A 14,573-nucleotide genomic window follows, 5' to 3' on the forward strand; every position below is an offset into this window, starting at 1 on the left:
ATTCTTTGCTTCTGCACTTGTACACAATCCAATTGTCTCATATTTTTTAGACATTCGCAATATACATGACTGCATGTTTTTACAACAATAATCGCTGTGTAAGTGGCATCATTTTGCATGCACAAGCGTCTTGTATGAATTGTTAACTTATCAATCTTATTGTACCAAACTTTACAATATTTAATATAATATGAAAAATGTTTTACAAAGTTCTTGTCTTTTTTTTCAGATTCTTCAGAAAACTTAATAAAATAAAATTCAATAAAATTTTATTTTGAAGTTATGAAGTTTCGTGTACACATGATAATAAAAAATGTAAGTTTAAAATAAGCAGAACGAGTACGTGTTTTGCAATAACACAGTATTGCATACTAAGCAAATTTTGACAAATTTTCTTGTCGCTTACGTAAATAATGATCTCAACATTATTAATATATTAACAATAATAGTAATAGTGTAAAATTTAGGTAATAATTATATTATATTTGGAAATTAGTTTGACATACACGTTATATACAATTTTATGCAAGAAAAATATATATTTTATTCTAAAGACAACATTTCTAACATCGTTTCAAAAATTTCAAGCTTACATATTGTACAATTGCATATAATGTGTTAATTGTTTGCAAAAAAATTGGTAACTGTCAATGGTTTTGTATATAATTTTCTATACAACCCTAATTCAAATTTTTGCCAAATGGGGTTTTGCTTGGCTCAATGGGGTTTGAGTCTCGACTAAGGCTAGAAATTACACGCAGTGTGGCCAGATTTGAGACGCGAGCAACATTAATGGAGGGAGCACCGCACACATGCGCAAACCATCTAAAATTTTAGCCAAGACTCAAACCAAATGGTTTAAATCTTGAATGAAATTTATCATTTGGCTTGAGTCTTGGCGGTCTTGGCTGAGTTCGAGTCTGGGCCACACTGATTACACGTACGCAATATATCTAGTCATTTCGTGGTTTACATGCAATCTTTTCAAGAACATCTCATTCACAATGTAATTGTATAATAATATTCTTATAATTTTTTTATAAAATCGTGAAGTTGATTGATATTTTTCTCTTTTTAACCAAATAAATGGTTGCCATTGATTTTATTAGGTACGAATGATGTTTACTAACGTAATTTGAAGAAACTTAAATCTATTGTAGTGATTGTTAATATTATTGTAAGCTGATTGATTGAAAAAAGAACTTTGATTAGGTGAATTCTTTTTAGTATTTTTCTTTTATGTCAATTGTCAACTTTGCGCTTTAAAATAAATGCTTGCTCTACATCAGCTGACACAAGTGATACTAAAGATGACATTTTATTTGTAGGTTAGCAATCACAGGTGATGCTAAGTGGTGATCAATCGTAACGAATTAATATAGTGCTCAATTTTTATTCTCAAATAACTATATAGATAATTGTGTATTCTAACAATTATTATCTTAAAAATGTTGAACGATATACCGAAAAGACTATCAAAAAGTTCTGAAGCCACAGAGGTAAGCATCAAGATATTCAGATAGCTAACATTGCTAATATTTTGATTATTGAGTCATTCGACGTCTTTTTATAAAACAAAATTTGTAAAATTGAAATTATTGCTCAACTCTTAGATACTAACTTCTCTAAAATTATGATATTTACAGTAAAATTATTTTGTAGTTAATTTATCATATCCTGTATATCTATTTCATGTTGGATTATTTATTCAAATATCTAATGGAATGCACTTTTAGGTTGATGTTCGCGAGGATGAGGAACAAGCCACAAAATTCCAAGAGATCATTGATTTACTCGTTGCAGCAGGTTACTTTAGAGCAAGAATAAAAGGTTTATCAAACTTTGATAAGGTATGTAAATTCTTTTTAATATTTATGTTAAATTTACATATACAACTTAAAAATGATGTTTAATTAGGTTGTTGGTGGTATGACCTGGTGTATAGAATCATGCAACTTTGACGTAGATGTGGATTTACTTTTTCAAGAAAATCTTACAATTGGTCAAAAAATGTATGTATATATATTAAGAAAATTTATATTACGTAGAATTTAAGTTTAATTTTTTTTATTTTTATTAAATTTCAAAATTTTGTTTTTATCCAGAAATGTTTCAAGATAACTTTTATATATCTTATGAAACATGTTACAGTTCTTTGACAGAGAAAATTGTGGTCATGCTTCCCAAAATGAATTGCCCATATCGAATAGAACCGCATCAAATACAAGGTTTAGATTGCATTCATATATTCCCAGTTATCCAATGGTTAGTGAAGCGTTCCATGGAAATGCGACAGGAAATGGCAGGTTTTGTAAGATCCTTTGCATTGAATCAGTTTCATAAAAAACATTCATTTAGTGAAGATTCTGAGATTGGAGCAACAGCTAATGAAAACATCATTAGAAATTTACGTTCTGTCAAGGTGTGTATAATTTATTTCTATAAAAACAAAAGATCATGTGTAATGAATACAATTTTATATTTCTTTGCTTTGAATTAGAAAGCCTATGAACCACGACGTTTATTCAAACAAAAAGAAGGATATGTGAAAGACGAATCGAGCAGATTCATTAGCACAGTGTTGGAATATGAAGCACCTTTTGACGCTGTTACGAATAAATCCTCAACAGCATCGATAGACTCTAAAGCCAATAATTCAAAATGCGAATCTAATAATGAAAAAAATGAAAAGGTATAAAATTATTTTTATATTTATTTCTTTAGTAGTAAATATTTGTAATACAAAATTTTATATATTAATATTTTTATAGAACATTACCGAACAGATTACTGCTGCTCTAGCTGTGATAGAAGAAAATTCGGTATGTAGAAAAGTATTTTCAAGAAATTTTATTTATTAGAGAAGGAGATAATTTTTGAAACTATTTTGAATAATAACTTTAGATCAATTTCAAGTGAAAGAATTTTTTGATCATTTAAAGTTATGTTGTGTTCAATATTGTTTTTTTTTTTTTTAATTAAATTATATTATTAAATTGTAATTATATTATTATGTAATTATTTTTAATGCAGGCACGTTTAAGTGTGAGCACAGTTGGAAACATTGTTGGAATACAAGCGCAAGAAATTGCTAAAGTGGCAGAGAAGTATGCGACTATGTCTACTTCGGAAACAGAGGTAAATTTGCATATGAAATGTATCTGTCTGATATAATTAAGGTGTAATGTAGTACAATAAATTGATAATTTTTTTTATTGATGCAGGACAGTGGTGCAACTGATTCGTCGCGCGCTTTGATCACATTGCAAAAACAAAAGGCAATATTGCAATCTAGAGCCCGTAAATTAGCAAAGGAAAGAGACAGCTTATCGGATAAACTAACAGAACTAGTAGACAAAACGAAAGAACATCGTACGAAAAAAGAAGCCATTGAGCGCTCCTTTAAAAAGATTCAGGAAATCGGAATTAATGATAACGATAGGTGAGAGTAATAAGTTTATGAAAATAATTGTCAATTAAATTATATATTAATTAATTTATTAGACATAATAATTTATATTTTTGCTAAATAAGAATCTATTTTGTAGCGTTTTCAAGCGATTGGAGGAACTTCTCTCTGTACACGAAGGATTGAAAGAACAAGAACACAATTTTCGAGAGCAATGCAAATCGGATCTTAATCTTTTTCGAGATATGTTGCAAGAAATTGAAAACGGTGCTCCGGCGGAGGAAGAGGATCGTATCAAAGAATATCAGGAGCAAAAGGAAGCTGTAGCGCGAGTACGATTACAGTTGGCTAAGAAGAATAGAGCTATCGCGTCCTTAACAAGGCAATTGGATGATGTTCCAGGACGTTCCGAATTAACTCAATATCAACGACGCTTTATGGAACTCTACAATCAAGGTTAACTAAATTCATTAATTTTTAATTTTGAACGTTGAGGTTAATCGTGCAATCTGAAAATAACTATTTCCGATTTTAAAAATGTTGCAGTTTCGGCCAAGCACAAAGAAACTAAACAGTATTATACATTATATAATACTCTCGATGATACAAAGCTATATTTAAGCAAGGAATTGTCACTGCTGAATTCCATTCAAGATAACTACAATGAGTATGTAACAAATATTAATGGCTTTAAATATATTTGTTATATTAGCAATATATATATATTTGATATATTTATGATAGGGCTATGGCATCAGCAAGCTGTAAAGAGCAGTTCTTAAAACAATTCGAGACAATTGTTGCAGGAGTGAAGCGTAACAAAGCAATGGTAAGCAAAGTAATACAGAGTAGAATATTATTTTATTTTACTTTATCTTGATCAGGATTGATTTGAACTAATGTTAACTGGATATTTTTCATCTATAAATACTATGTGTTTAAATTTTTCAATTTTGTATGACCTTGAATTCTTCTTAAATGATAAATTAGTATTATAGAATTAAAAAAATTATTTTTAATTAACAAAATAATATCTTATTTAGGTGGAAAAACGTTGTACAGATGAAAAAACTCGGCGAGATGCGCTTAGTCGACAGCTGGTTACTCTTATAGAACAGCAACGTAAATATGTTGCAGCAGTGAGACAGCTCACTATTGAATGCCGCAAGAATGAAGCTTTACTGGCTCAGCTTCGTGGTTCATAAGTTCCATTTACATTACAAAAAGCTGTATAGCAATTTGCTATGCATGAGAAAAAATATTATTTAATTCTTTTCCTACACACATAGCAAAAATTACTATAATGTTCAAAATATATATAATACAAAATGTTTATATACTATATATAATGTAAAAATTATTTTTTATTATAAATTTTAAATGATTTGCATTTGTTTACAGCAATTAGAAAATATTTTTAGCAAAATTCAAAAATCTCAATCCCCCCTTCACCTCCCCCCCCCCCCAATAATATATAATTTCCTGTAAAAATATTTATAGGCTATGTTTGTGATGTACATGTGATAATATACAATTATATATATCATAATATTTATATGTGAAAAATATTTTATTCCTTTATTCTGACATTATTATATTAGGAGAAACAAAAATATTCTTGAGTGTTTTTCTGCAAGAAAAAGTGAATTGTATGTTATTAATATACATAACTGTTGTGTTTTCGTTGCTTTTATAATATATTCTTTCTATAGAAGAAACAAAAACATTCTTGACGGTGTTTTTCTTTATCATATATAATTAATAGTGACAGCAGAGTAATATCTCGCTTTGTGATGCGTGTGTGCGATGATTCATAATCTTTGAAATTATAAAATGAGCATTTTTAGCTGTTGCACATAAGAGTGTAAAACATGTTGCAATCGTTCTTAGTAACGATCGCTCGCAATACGTAAGAGACGATATAAATTAAAATAGTAGTAGTAAATATCGGGCGTCGCATGATGTCGGGCTTTATTGAAGCGCACATCAATCCAATTACATCACATCCATGTATGTATATACTGCGGATAATAATTTTGAGCCGATAATAGACTACACTACGTTTCGTTTATTTCTCTCTTTTCGCATCTCGCACGACGCTACGATTTAATATACTGCGAAGTGCAGTTGTGCGCGTTTCAGTTGCACACGATACAGCGTGTGATATGTGTGTCTTTCTCGAAAAGATCGTGACACGTTTTCTTCGGTGAGACGCGCCAAAATCGCGGGACCGTCAACGCAATTTTGGTGCATCGTGCGTATTTCACATTCGGATATATAATTCTGGATACTTTCGGCACTCTATCTCAACATTTTTTTATTTGCTCCAATTTTTGGTTATATATTGTTTTGCTGTTAAAACAAAGTGTAACAGTGCAGCTGAAAAGAACAGACTTAACTTCCAAATCTTTTCGACGTCGATCATACATACATAGTCTGTCGTCGAACTGCGCAGAACATTCGACTCCGATCGCGTAATCCTCTTTCTCTCCTCATTTCTTTAGTCCTCAGTTAGCATTAGCATCCTGCTATTTTCAATATAGATATTTGCGTGTTTCTTTTGCTGTCGCGTCGCGGGTGAGAAAAAGAGATAGAAAAACAACGAGCGGAGGGGGAGGGAAAGAAGAAAAGCAGAAGTGTTATTGACAGTTATTGATAGTCGATAATCGTGCGATGCTGCGATCGCACAGTTGCGAGTGATCGAGCGACGATCTCTCGGTGGAGCGTGCGAATATGACGCCATCGAGTGACAGAAATTCTACTAGTACGTTCCGACGGCTCGGACTGAGTTGATCCTTCTTGGGGTTACGTTGTCCCCAAGCGGCGATAGCGTGATCGCTGAAATTGCGTGGAGAAGAAGCACGGCATTGAAGGTTTGTTTCTTATGAGCGGTGTAGTGGGCAGTCCGCAGCGTGAATCATGGCGAAGGATGAAGGGGACGACATGCTGCCGGACAAGGACGCGGCGAAGGGATTCTACGCCAAGTACGAGCCCAAGGAAATCCTAGGAAGGTGCGTCGCATTCCACCCCGAGTGTGCCTTCTTATTGCTATTATTAATTGTTGACTCGTGTCTGCGCTGGTAACGAATACCGCTCTCGTATTATTTTTGTGTGTGGCGCCAGCGATCACGGTGAATGAGTGCACAAATTAACGATGGATTATTCTTCAAATTGACATTACATAATTAACGCAAATTTCGAAAAATTCTCGTGTAACTTCGTCGGTATACCATTATATTAGTGGATTTGGCTGATTAGGCTTAATCTTTCGGAACATATTTCAGAGGGATATCTTCCACTGTGAGACGGTGCATAGAAAAAGAGACAGGTTTAGAATATGCAGCTAAAATTATAGACATCAGCAATGAGACTCATGAAGATGGTCATACTATGAAGGATGCTACACTGCAAGAAGTACAAATACTTCGTAGAGTAGCTGGACATCCTTACATCAGTAAGTTTCCGACTTGTATTGTTCTTTAAAAACCATTCTGCGAAGAGGCGATATCAATAGTTTAGAAAAATTCTTTCATTTCTTTTGAAATGTTTCATAACAAAGCAAGAGATTATCATTATTTTTTTTTTGCTTCCAGTTGAATTGCATGATGTTTTTGAATCTAGTACGTTTATATTTTTAATTTTTGAATTATGTAAAAATGGAGAATTGTTTGATTATCTCACATCTGTTGTGACACTTTCTGAAAAGAAGACGCGTTATATCATGAGACAAGTATTTGAAGGAATTCAGCATGTGCACAATCAGGGTATTGTGCATAGGGATTTAAAACCTGAGAATATATTGCTTGATGACAACTTGAATGTGAAGATAACAGATTTTGGCTTTGCCAGAATATTAAAGTCTGGGGAAAAATTGGAAGGTATGTTTTATTTTTTTTTTTTTGTTTACGTCTAATTGCTGTATTTTGAAAAATACACTTTTTAAATTGTCACATATTTTGCAGACCTTTGTGGTACGCCCGGCTATTTAGCACCAGAAGTATTAAAGTGTAACATGTTTGACAATGCGGACGGTTATGGATTCGAAGTTGATATGTAAGATTTGTTTATACAGTTATAACTTTCATAAAGTTTTGTAGTTTATTGAGTCTTTTACACTATATTGATATAATTTTTATAGATTTGATCGTGAATTTAAATATATTATAGCTGTTTCGTACATTCTATTATTTTCACCATTTTTTCTATTTCTGATGTAATAGATGGGCATGTGGTGTGATTATGTTTACCCTATTGGTTGGCTGTCCTCCATTTTGGCATCGGAAACAAATGGTTATGCTTCGAAATATAATGGAAGGAAAATATTCATTCACATCTCCTGAATGGGTCGACATAACAGGTAAATATTTCTAGTCAAAGGCTAGATTTAGAAAAAAATTTTTTTTAACGACGAATTATTGACATAACGGATATGTGTGTTTGTTGTGTGTTTCAGAGGCCCCAAAAGATTTAATAAGAAAGTTACTAGTAGTTGACCCGAAGAAACGAATTTCTATAAAAGAAGCTTTGGATCATTCGTTCTTCCACACTGTTGTAAGTACTTAATATTGTGCATATGCGCGAAGAAATGCGCCGACTGACATTTATAACTTTTAATTTAAGTTTAAATTAAGAGTAAACCTAATTTAATAGATAAGAGGCTCTATTGAATAACTAATGCATATTTTTATACACATGTTTCGCTATGGAATTACAATATATTGTCATTCATTACAATTACAGTATATTTGTTTGCTTTATTTATTTCTGCTCTCTTTACTCCGAAATATGCTTTCAGCCATCTTAATGTTATAAGTACTTTTATATCTAAGAATTGCAATGTGCATAGCCAGGATGAAAGAAATGCACATACATGCACAAATATAATAACTACTTTTCTACAATCCCATGTAGCGCAAATATGGAATTTACGTATAAATATTGCACATAAAGTCACCTATCTATCTAATGATCAGCTTTTATTATTTTAATTTTATTTTTTACTGACCAAATATCACGAAATAGATATAATTGTCATACTTGATACGTTATAATATAATTATAAAGTATCAGTTATTGGCCTTACAGCTGTGGGATCAAGACATCGCTCCTCTAAAACATTCTCTGTCAACTAACTCGCGACGTCTGAGTAGGATATCTCAGTTAGCTTTGGTAAATTATTTTCCTTTTTATTTTGTTTGACAAAACAAAACAAAAAAACTTTACCAATTACCTTTATCATTTTTATATAACAATTAACATTTATAATCTTATTCATTTACCTTCATCTATAATCTTAATCATTTATTTATCTTAGACCAAATATTTGACTGCCAAGGCCATAATTATACAGAATGATTAAAAATGATACAGACAATGTTTGTAAGTTGATAGATGAGGACTCAGGAAAAAGAAAACTAAGCATTTTTGAAGACACAACTCGCGTAGCTGCAAAATTTAATATTTTCAGATATGGATTATCTCTTCAAAACTGCTTAGTTTGTCGCTCTCAACTTTCAAATATCGTCAGTCTTATTTTCAATTATTCTCAAGCATTATCTATATTGTTTGGAGTTATTTGTAGATATTTATGTAGTAAAATCATGTTTGAATATTTAGAGCTTCTTTTTTTCAACCGACTATATTTGGCATAAAAAGCAATTTATTAAAAGCATTCGAAACGTGTGTTTGGACGTGTGTGTTAATATTAAAACATTTTATCCATTTTCTGTCGTCTTATTATCAGTGATCAGTTTCATCACATTGATAGAAAAGAAGGCTTTATTTATAATTACATTTAGAGAATGGAAGTGTGATAATATTGTTTTTAATATGCATACAATATGAATACTAATTTTCAATAATTTAGATGACTTAGTACGACTTGATAGTTTCTCGTATTTTTTTGCTGAGAAGCTGATTTATATCACATATCTCTTATGTATTGCACAGGAGTTGAAGGCCAAATCATTCAATGCACGGAAGAGATTCCAGTTGGCAATTATTTGTGTACGAGCAGTTATCCGTATTAAACGACTTCATATCACGCCTGAACCACTTTCAACACAAGTAGCTTGCACCGATCCCTATAGAATCAAAATTCTGCGGAAGGTAATTTATCTTCTATGTGATAACAAAAGTATTATTATTAAGAATGGACTTGGTGATTATAATTACAGTGTAACACATTTGTGTGTACATTGGATGTTTGTATATTGAATATTGTATGAGTGCAAGAATAGGTGTGAGAAACAGACTAATTGGCGAATTTTGATCTTGACATAATACCAAAAATAGCTTTAATATATACGTTTCAGCATTCTATTGCCAAATCTGTCTATCAATTATAATTGCAATTGCAATTTAGATATCACGTATTGTACAAAGAAAAAAAGCAATTACAACTTTAATTAGAAATTAACTATATTATATAAATTGATTTGAAATTTATAATAATGTATAATTGATATGATTTCAATTATATTAGGATATATGTCGAGAACTTTTCAAAGTTATTTTAAGACTGAAGATGAGTGTGAGATTTGTATGAGGCTAAGATTGAAACTGATTGAATGTGAATAGTTTGTTAAATAATTAGCGTTTGTTAAATGATTTTTTCGCACGATCCTTCTCAGGTAATCGATGGCTGCGCGTTTCGAGTTTATGGTCATTGGGTGAAGAAGGGAGAGGGTCAGAATCGGGCAGCACTTTTCGAAAATACACCAAAGACAGAATTGAAGCATCTGTACGTTAGTAATTTAAGTAGGTAACTATTGCTTTTTTAAATTGATCTAGTTAAATTTATTGCTAATAGAATCTCAATAATAAGATGAAACGTTAATAAGATATGTTAGAGAAAAGTGTTCGGAAAAAAAAAAAAAAAAAAAAAATAGTGGTCTTTCTGATTACATCATAGTGATTAAGTATATTTAAATATTTAGAATGATCAGAATTATACTAGAATTCACATCTATATAAAATTCTGAAATACACATTTTAATACGATTATTCGGTATGTTAACTATTATAAAAAAAAAAAAAAAAAAAAAAAAAAACGTATTTCTATAATTAAGTGTGACGACAAAATGTAATAATTTCCAGTAATATTTTTAAATATACTAAAATTTTGATAAAATGCGACAATATATTATCACTGTCACATAATAAGTGGTAATGTAATCAAGTTACTAAAAAATCTTTAAAATTCTTATTCTGTTTTAATGGAAACACAGAGTATGGCACTAATAATTGCTAATGAAAAAAAAGATGCCTTTCTTTAAACTGCTATACCTTGTAACATACTTTGTTATATAATACGTAATGTACTTGTAATGCTAATATGTTTAATTCTTACGAATTATCTTATGCGCAATATAAAATTCCAAACTAGTGTTATGGGTAGAGATACAGTTTTAAAGATCCATTTTAGATCAGTTTCCATTAGAGAATATAATTTACATAAAATCTAGTCACAATTTTTGTACAAATGCATTTGTACAAAAATTTGCCTAAGGCATAGGATGATACATTTCTGTGAAACATTAATACTTAATTAAGTCGAGCAAAATTTATTACAAAAATCTTTAATGAAGCCTAAAAATGCATATCACATATTTCAGAAATGTTACGTATTTCTGAAATTCAAATATGAGCATACATATTTCTAAATATTTTATTGATGTTCATATGATCATTATTGATTTAACATATCAATGAAAAATTTAGATTTTTTAAATGAAAGTTATACATTTTTTCTGATTCTATGTATTTGATCATTAAAGATATATACTTTGTTAATAAGATTATTGTTTACATTAATTTCAAAGGTAATTCAAATTGCATAAAAAATTGTCACTTGTATTACAATTTGTTTCTAAAAAAGCAATTTTTGTTAAAGATTCTACTAATATTACATATATATAAAATTTGTAAGAATTTCTACAGTGTTATATCAATGATGTTCAAAAATGTATTATTATCATTGTTTTTTGATAGTGTGTGCTTGTATTTTGTCATAACTTGATGACAATAGTTTTGCATAAATATAATTATACAAATTACGAATTATAAATTGTTATGAATAATAGCAAATATATATCAATAAGTATATCTATATTGTAACAAATAATAGGAATGTTCTTAGGAAAAAATTATGTGATATATATAAAATTAGAAGAGTTTAAAACTAAAATTTAAATAGAAACAAACCTTTTCTACAACATATACATGCAACTTATTCAATTAACTATAAATATCAGAACTGAGGTGTTTATTGAATATAAAATTTTTCCAGGATTTTATATACAATATGTAATGTTAAATTCATATGACATACAGTATGCATCATTCTATGTATAGTAAATTTTATAGTTTAAATTTGTAAATAAAATTATATGCTTTAACTCAGGTATTTATCTATGCTCACGTATTTAAATAATTAATTTAATTCAGCTCCTTTTCAGATTTCATTATTTTATAAGAATTTATTTATCGAATAACGCTTCTATTATTGTTTATATTGTTGTCTTCACTATATTTTATATTTTGAATGCATTTTTTTACAACAATTTTTTTTCTGGAGTGCGCTTGTCATAAGCAATTGATTGGTAGGCGATTTTTTAGAATAAAAAAAGATTTGTAAGAATATATTTTTGGCGGTTACAGTTGTCTCACGCGACCTCGTGGACGCGCGCGCTCGCGAAAGTAAACAATGGAGCGTACCTCCGTCCGGTAGACAGAAACGGCAACATCGCACACGTTTGCGCGCGCGCGTGCGGCGGCGATCCATGTGACAGAGAAGGAACGTGACAAAAGGTGGCGGAGGGTGACGCTGCCGCCGTGCGATCCGAGCGCGAGTGTTTGCCCGGGCGAGCCGGGTGTCGGGTGTGCTCTGCTCTGCGCGGCGCGTTCTTTCACGTTTCGCGTACGTGTCCGTGCGCTTGCGGCGTCGTGCGACGTAGGGTAAGCATTAGGTTCTCGCGGTGGAACGTTTCGCGTAACGTGTCGCGTGCCCGCAGTGAAGAGAACGTGACGGGGGGCAAAGCGGCCGCAGAGACGGAGTGCGCGGATTTAACGGCTGACCGCCGTTACACAGGACGACGATAACGACGACGACGACGACCGACCGACCGACCGACGAAACGAACGACCGAAAGGCAGGAAAGCTCCGCGATACTTGTCTTCACACGCCCAGCCAGCGGGATTGCTGCGTCACATGGGCCGCGCTCATTCGTCGATACAGCCGGGTGACGTCACATACCGCGCGACGATTGGACGGCAACGCGGTGCCCGGACACGTGAATCGTGGCCGAGCAGGCATGGCAGTTTGATGCGCAGTGGTTTTCAGCACTTGTAAGATGCCATCGCCACGCGCCAGATCGATCAGGTTATAACCCGCGTTTCGCCGCGCGCTCCGAAACGGTCGGTCCGTCGCGCGGTCGCGGTTACGGGCATTTCTTTTCGCGTCGGTACGCCGTGTTGTCGGCCGCTCGCTTAATCCGATCGGACACGGCGAAGCGTTCCTCGCCACGCGCGCTCCTGACAGAATCACACAAATACGCGGATATCGTGCTCAAGCCAGACGAGTGAAGAGTGAGTGAGCGAATTTCATAGCGGAAAGAGGGTGCGAGACTATTTATCCGCTCATCGCGGTAGTGTCTACTCGTCGCTGTAGGGCTCGTCGTTCTAGCCTGTGTGTATCAACGCGTCAATCAGGATACGTGCGTTTCAGTTCGTAAGTTTTGGCGGAGGAGCCGAGCTCTGTGTGCCCTCTCTGTCTCTTCACTTCCTATCTCTATTTGTCTTCGCCTACATCTTTCTCTCTTTCTCGAACCACCACGCCCGTTCGAGAGAAAGAGCGAGCGGGACGGGAAAAGACGGATCGCGCTCGCGTTCGCGCGCGCACGCGACAGAGAGGAAGAGGGGGAGGAAGAGAGAGAGACAGTGAGCCTCGACGGACCATTATCTTCTCCGTTACTAGCGCCTATTTAATTAACATGTGTATAGAGGTGGTTGCGTGGCGTGTTTTCCGTGCCATAATAGAGCTGGCCAATGGCGCGACGTCCAACCAGTGACGTCACACGCCGCGAGTGTTGCGATTGGCCGGCGTTGCGTGCGTCGTCGACCGATCTAACGTGCGTGTTGCTTTGTCAGTTTTCGGAGCTCGCGTGGCTAGCGGCAGCACGCTTCCTTGACTTTTCGCGAAGACGCGCGCCGTTTGAGCCATCGCGTGTGCACTTCCCTTGTCGTTGCCGACGACGACGCTGCTGCCGCTAGTTAATCGCCGCGAACCGTCGTGCCGTGCCGCGCGTTTGTTCCCTCCATTATTTTCGCGTCCCAACCCCGCGCGTCTCCCGCAGAGAATGCGAGCGCGACCGCACATCGTGGACGTCGTGCGTTTTCGCGATTTCGCCGGCCGAGGTATATCTGCTTTCCAAATCAACATACCAGGCATCCAAGTTTCGTTTTGATCAGTTTTTACTCCAGTGATTTAAATAACGACTCTATTTCTTTCTTTTCTGCATTTGTATTGTATAATCTTCGCTTGCAATGTGCTTGTTAAACGAGGTATGTTTTTTTTTTTTTTTTTTTTTTTTTAATTGTGAATTAAAATATAGCGATCAATTGTTTACTTTCGTTTATATTTACTCTTACTGTGTCCGGCTGTAGTACAAGTGTAAGCTTTATCTTTGTTGCTTGATATTTACTCGTAACATCGCTTATTGTTCGTAAAAGTACATTTTTCAGGATAAAATAATCTTTTTTTGGCACAGGTTTTCGTGATTTTTATGCGCTGATATGCTACAATCACGTACATTCTCGTAGTCGCCTTTGCGCACGCAAACTCCACGTAACGAGACGCCACCACTAGTCTCTCCTTTCTTTTTTTACCATGCACGATTCGAGCGGTGGAGGAACAACACGATTCGCGAGAACATATATGCCTGCGCGTTCCTGCGAACTGTCGTCTCAATTTCTGATGCTGCATCGAATTCGTATTCCGAAATAAAGCGCCCCTGTCGATCGATCTTATCGTAAAGTAAATCGCGCGAGTTGCAAGAATTAATTTGGCTTGACAGAATTGATAAAAAGATTGGATGTGATTAGTGTTGCAAGTCTGTTGTTGTAGAAAATAGAATCAAATGGTTCACTGTTATGTAAAATCACA

At 33.9% G+C, this 14,573-nt stretch overlaps 3 protein-coding genes and 1 long non-coding RNA gene across 14 annotated transcripts in view; 3 read left to right on the forward strand and 1 right to left on the reverse strand.

Moving 5' to 3' along the window:
• The first annotated feature begins 195 nt into the window (after positions 1-195).
• Positions 196-4,849, forward strand: fidipidine (coiled-coil domain-containing protein 93). Of its 4 annotated transcripts, none has more exons than XM_067350143.1 (13): positions 196-315; positions 1,329-1,499; positions 1,737-1,850; positions 1,918-2,012; positions 2,152-2,422; positions 2,501-2,692; positions 2,772-2,822; positions 3,034-3,138; positions 3,225-3,442; positions 3,549-3,865; positions 3,956-4,076; positions 4,154-4,238; positions 4,453-4,849. In XM_067350143.1, the coding sequence occupies exons 2-13, from the start codon at positions 1,449-1,451 to the stop codon at positions 4,612-4,614; spliced, it is 1,782 nt and encodes a 593-aa protein (XP_067206244.1). In that variant the 5' UTR covers positions 196-315; positions 1,329-1,448; the 3' UTR covers positions 4,615-4,849. The 4 variants fall into 4 exon arrangements, with proteins under 4 accessions (XP_067206244.1, XP_012214451.2, XP_012214453.2 ...); XM_012359028.2 differs by lacking the exon at positions 196-315 and adding an exon at positions 853-1,006; XM_012359030.2 differs by lacking the exon at positions 196-315 and adding an exon at positions 908-1,109.
• A 111-nt stretch (positions 4,850-4,960) lies between these two features.
• LOC136998126 (uncharacterized) lies at positions 4,961-5,981 on the reverse strand. The gene is made up of 2 exons (XR_010888744.1): positions 5,841-5,981; positions 4,961-5,761 (listed from the first exon to the last, which is right to left on the reverse strand). It is a non-coding gene; the product is annotated as an uncharacterized lncRNA (long non-coding RNA).
• Positions 5,755-11,808, forward strand: PhKgamma (phosphorylase kinase gamma). 4 transcript variants are annotated; one of them, XM_067350179.1, is made up of 9 exons: positions 5,755-6,420; positions 6,694-6,863; positions 7,003-7,287; positions 7,372-7,462; positions 7,630-7,766; positions 7,863-7,960; positions 8,480-8,578; positions 9,359-9,517; positions 10,042-11,808. In XM_067350179.1, the coding sequence occupies exons 1-9, from the start codon at positions 6,329-6,331 to the stop codon at positions 10,174-10,176; spliced, it is 1,266 nt and encodes a 421-aa protein (XP_067206280.1). In that variant the 5' UTR covers positions 5,755-6,328; the 3' UTR covers positions 10,177-11,808. The 4 variants fall into 4 exon arrangements, with proteins under 4 accessions (XP_067206280.1, XP_012214496.1, XP_067206292.1 ...); XM_012359073.2 differs by having other exon boundaries at positions 8,495-8,578; XM_067350191.1 differs by having other exon boundaries at positions 7,150-7,287.
• Positions 11,809-11,958: 150 nt separating this feature from the next.
• The window catches only part of LOC105667335 (max-binding protein MNT-like), a 30,855-nt gene continuing 28,240 nt past the window's right edge, over positions 11,959-14,573 (forward strand). For 2 of the 5 annotated variants that reach the window (XM_012359066.2, XM_012359067.2), the window contains exon 1: positions 11,959-13,972. In XM_012359066.2, coding sequence (XP_012214489.1) covers positions 13,955-13,972 — 18 coding nt within the window. In that variant the 5' untranslated portion in view covers positions 11,959-13,954. The remainder of the gene's footprint in view (positions 13,973-14,573) is intronic. The other 3 variants (XM_012359070.2, XM_012359068.2, XM_067349966.1) reach the window with 3 other exon arrangements.

The sequence above is a fragment of the Linepithema humile genome, chromosome 1 (assembly GCF_040581485.1).
Source record: "Linepithema humile isolate Giens D197 chromosome 1, Lhum_UNIL_v1.0, whole genome shotgun sequence".
NCBI classification, from domain to species: Eukaryota; Metazoa; Arthropoda; class Insecta; order Hymenoptera; family Formicidae; genus Linepithema; species Linepithema humile.

Excerpts from the sequence above, each read along its gene's own strand:
- PhKgamma (XM_067350179.1), top strand. The coding sequence starts at position 6,329 with ATGGCGAAGGATGAAGGGGACGACATGCTGCCGGACAAGGACGCGGCG. Across the intron at positions 6,864-7,002 it reads AGCTGGACATCCTTACATCA|TTGAATTGCATGATGTTTTT; the intron begins GTAAGTTTCCGA and ends TTTTGCTTCCAG. Across the intron at positions 8,579-9,358 it reads GGATATCTCAGTTAGCTTTG|GAGTTGAAGGCCAAATCATT; the intron begins GTAAATTATTTT and ends TGTATTGCACAG.
- fidipidine (XM_067350143.1), top strand. The coding sequence starts at position 1,449 with ATGTTGAACGATATACCGAAAAGACTATCAAAAAGTTCTGAAGCCACA. Across the intron at positions 3,139-3,224 it reads TGTCTACTTCGGAAACAGAG|GACAGTGGTGCAACTGATTC; the intron begins GTAAATTTGCAT and ends TTATTGATGCAG. Across the intron at positions 3,866-3,955 it reads TATGGAACTCTACAATCAAG|TTTCGGCCAAGCACAAAGAA; the intron begins GTTAACTAAATT and ends AAAATGTTGCAG.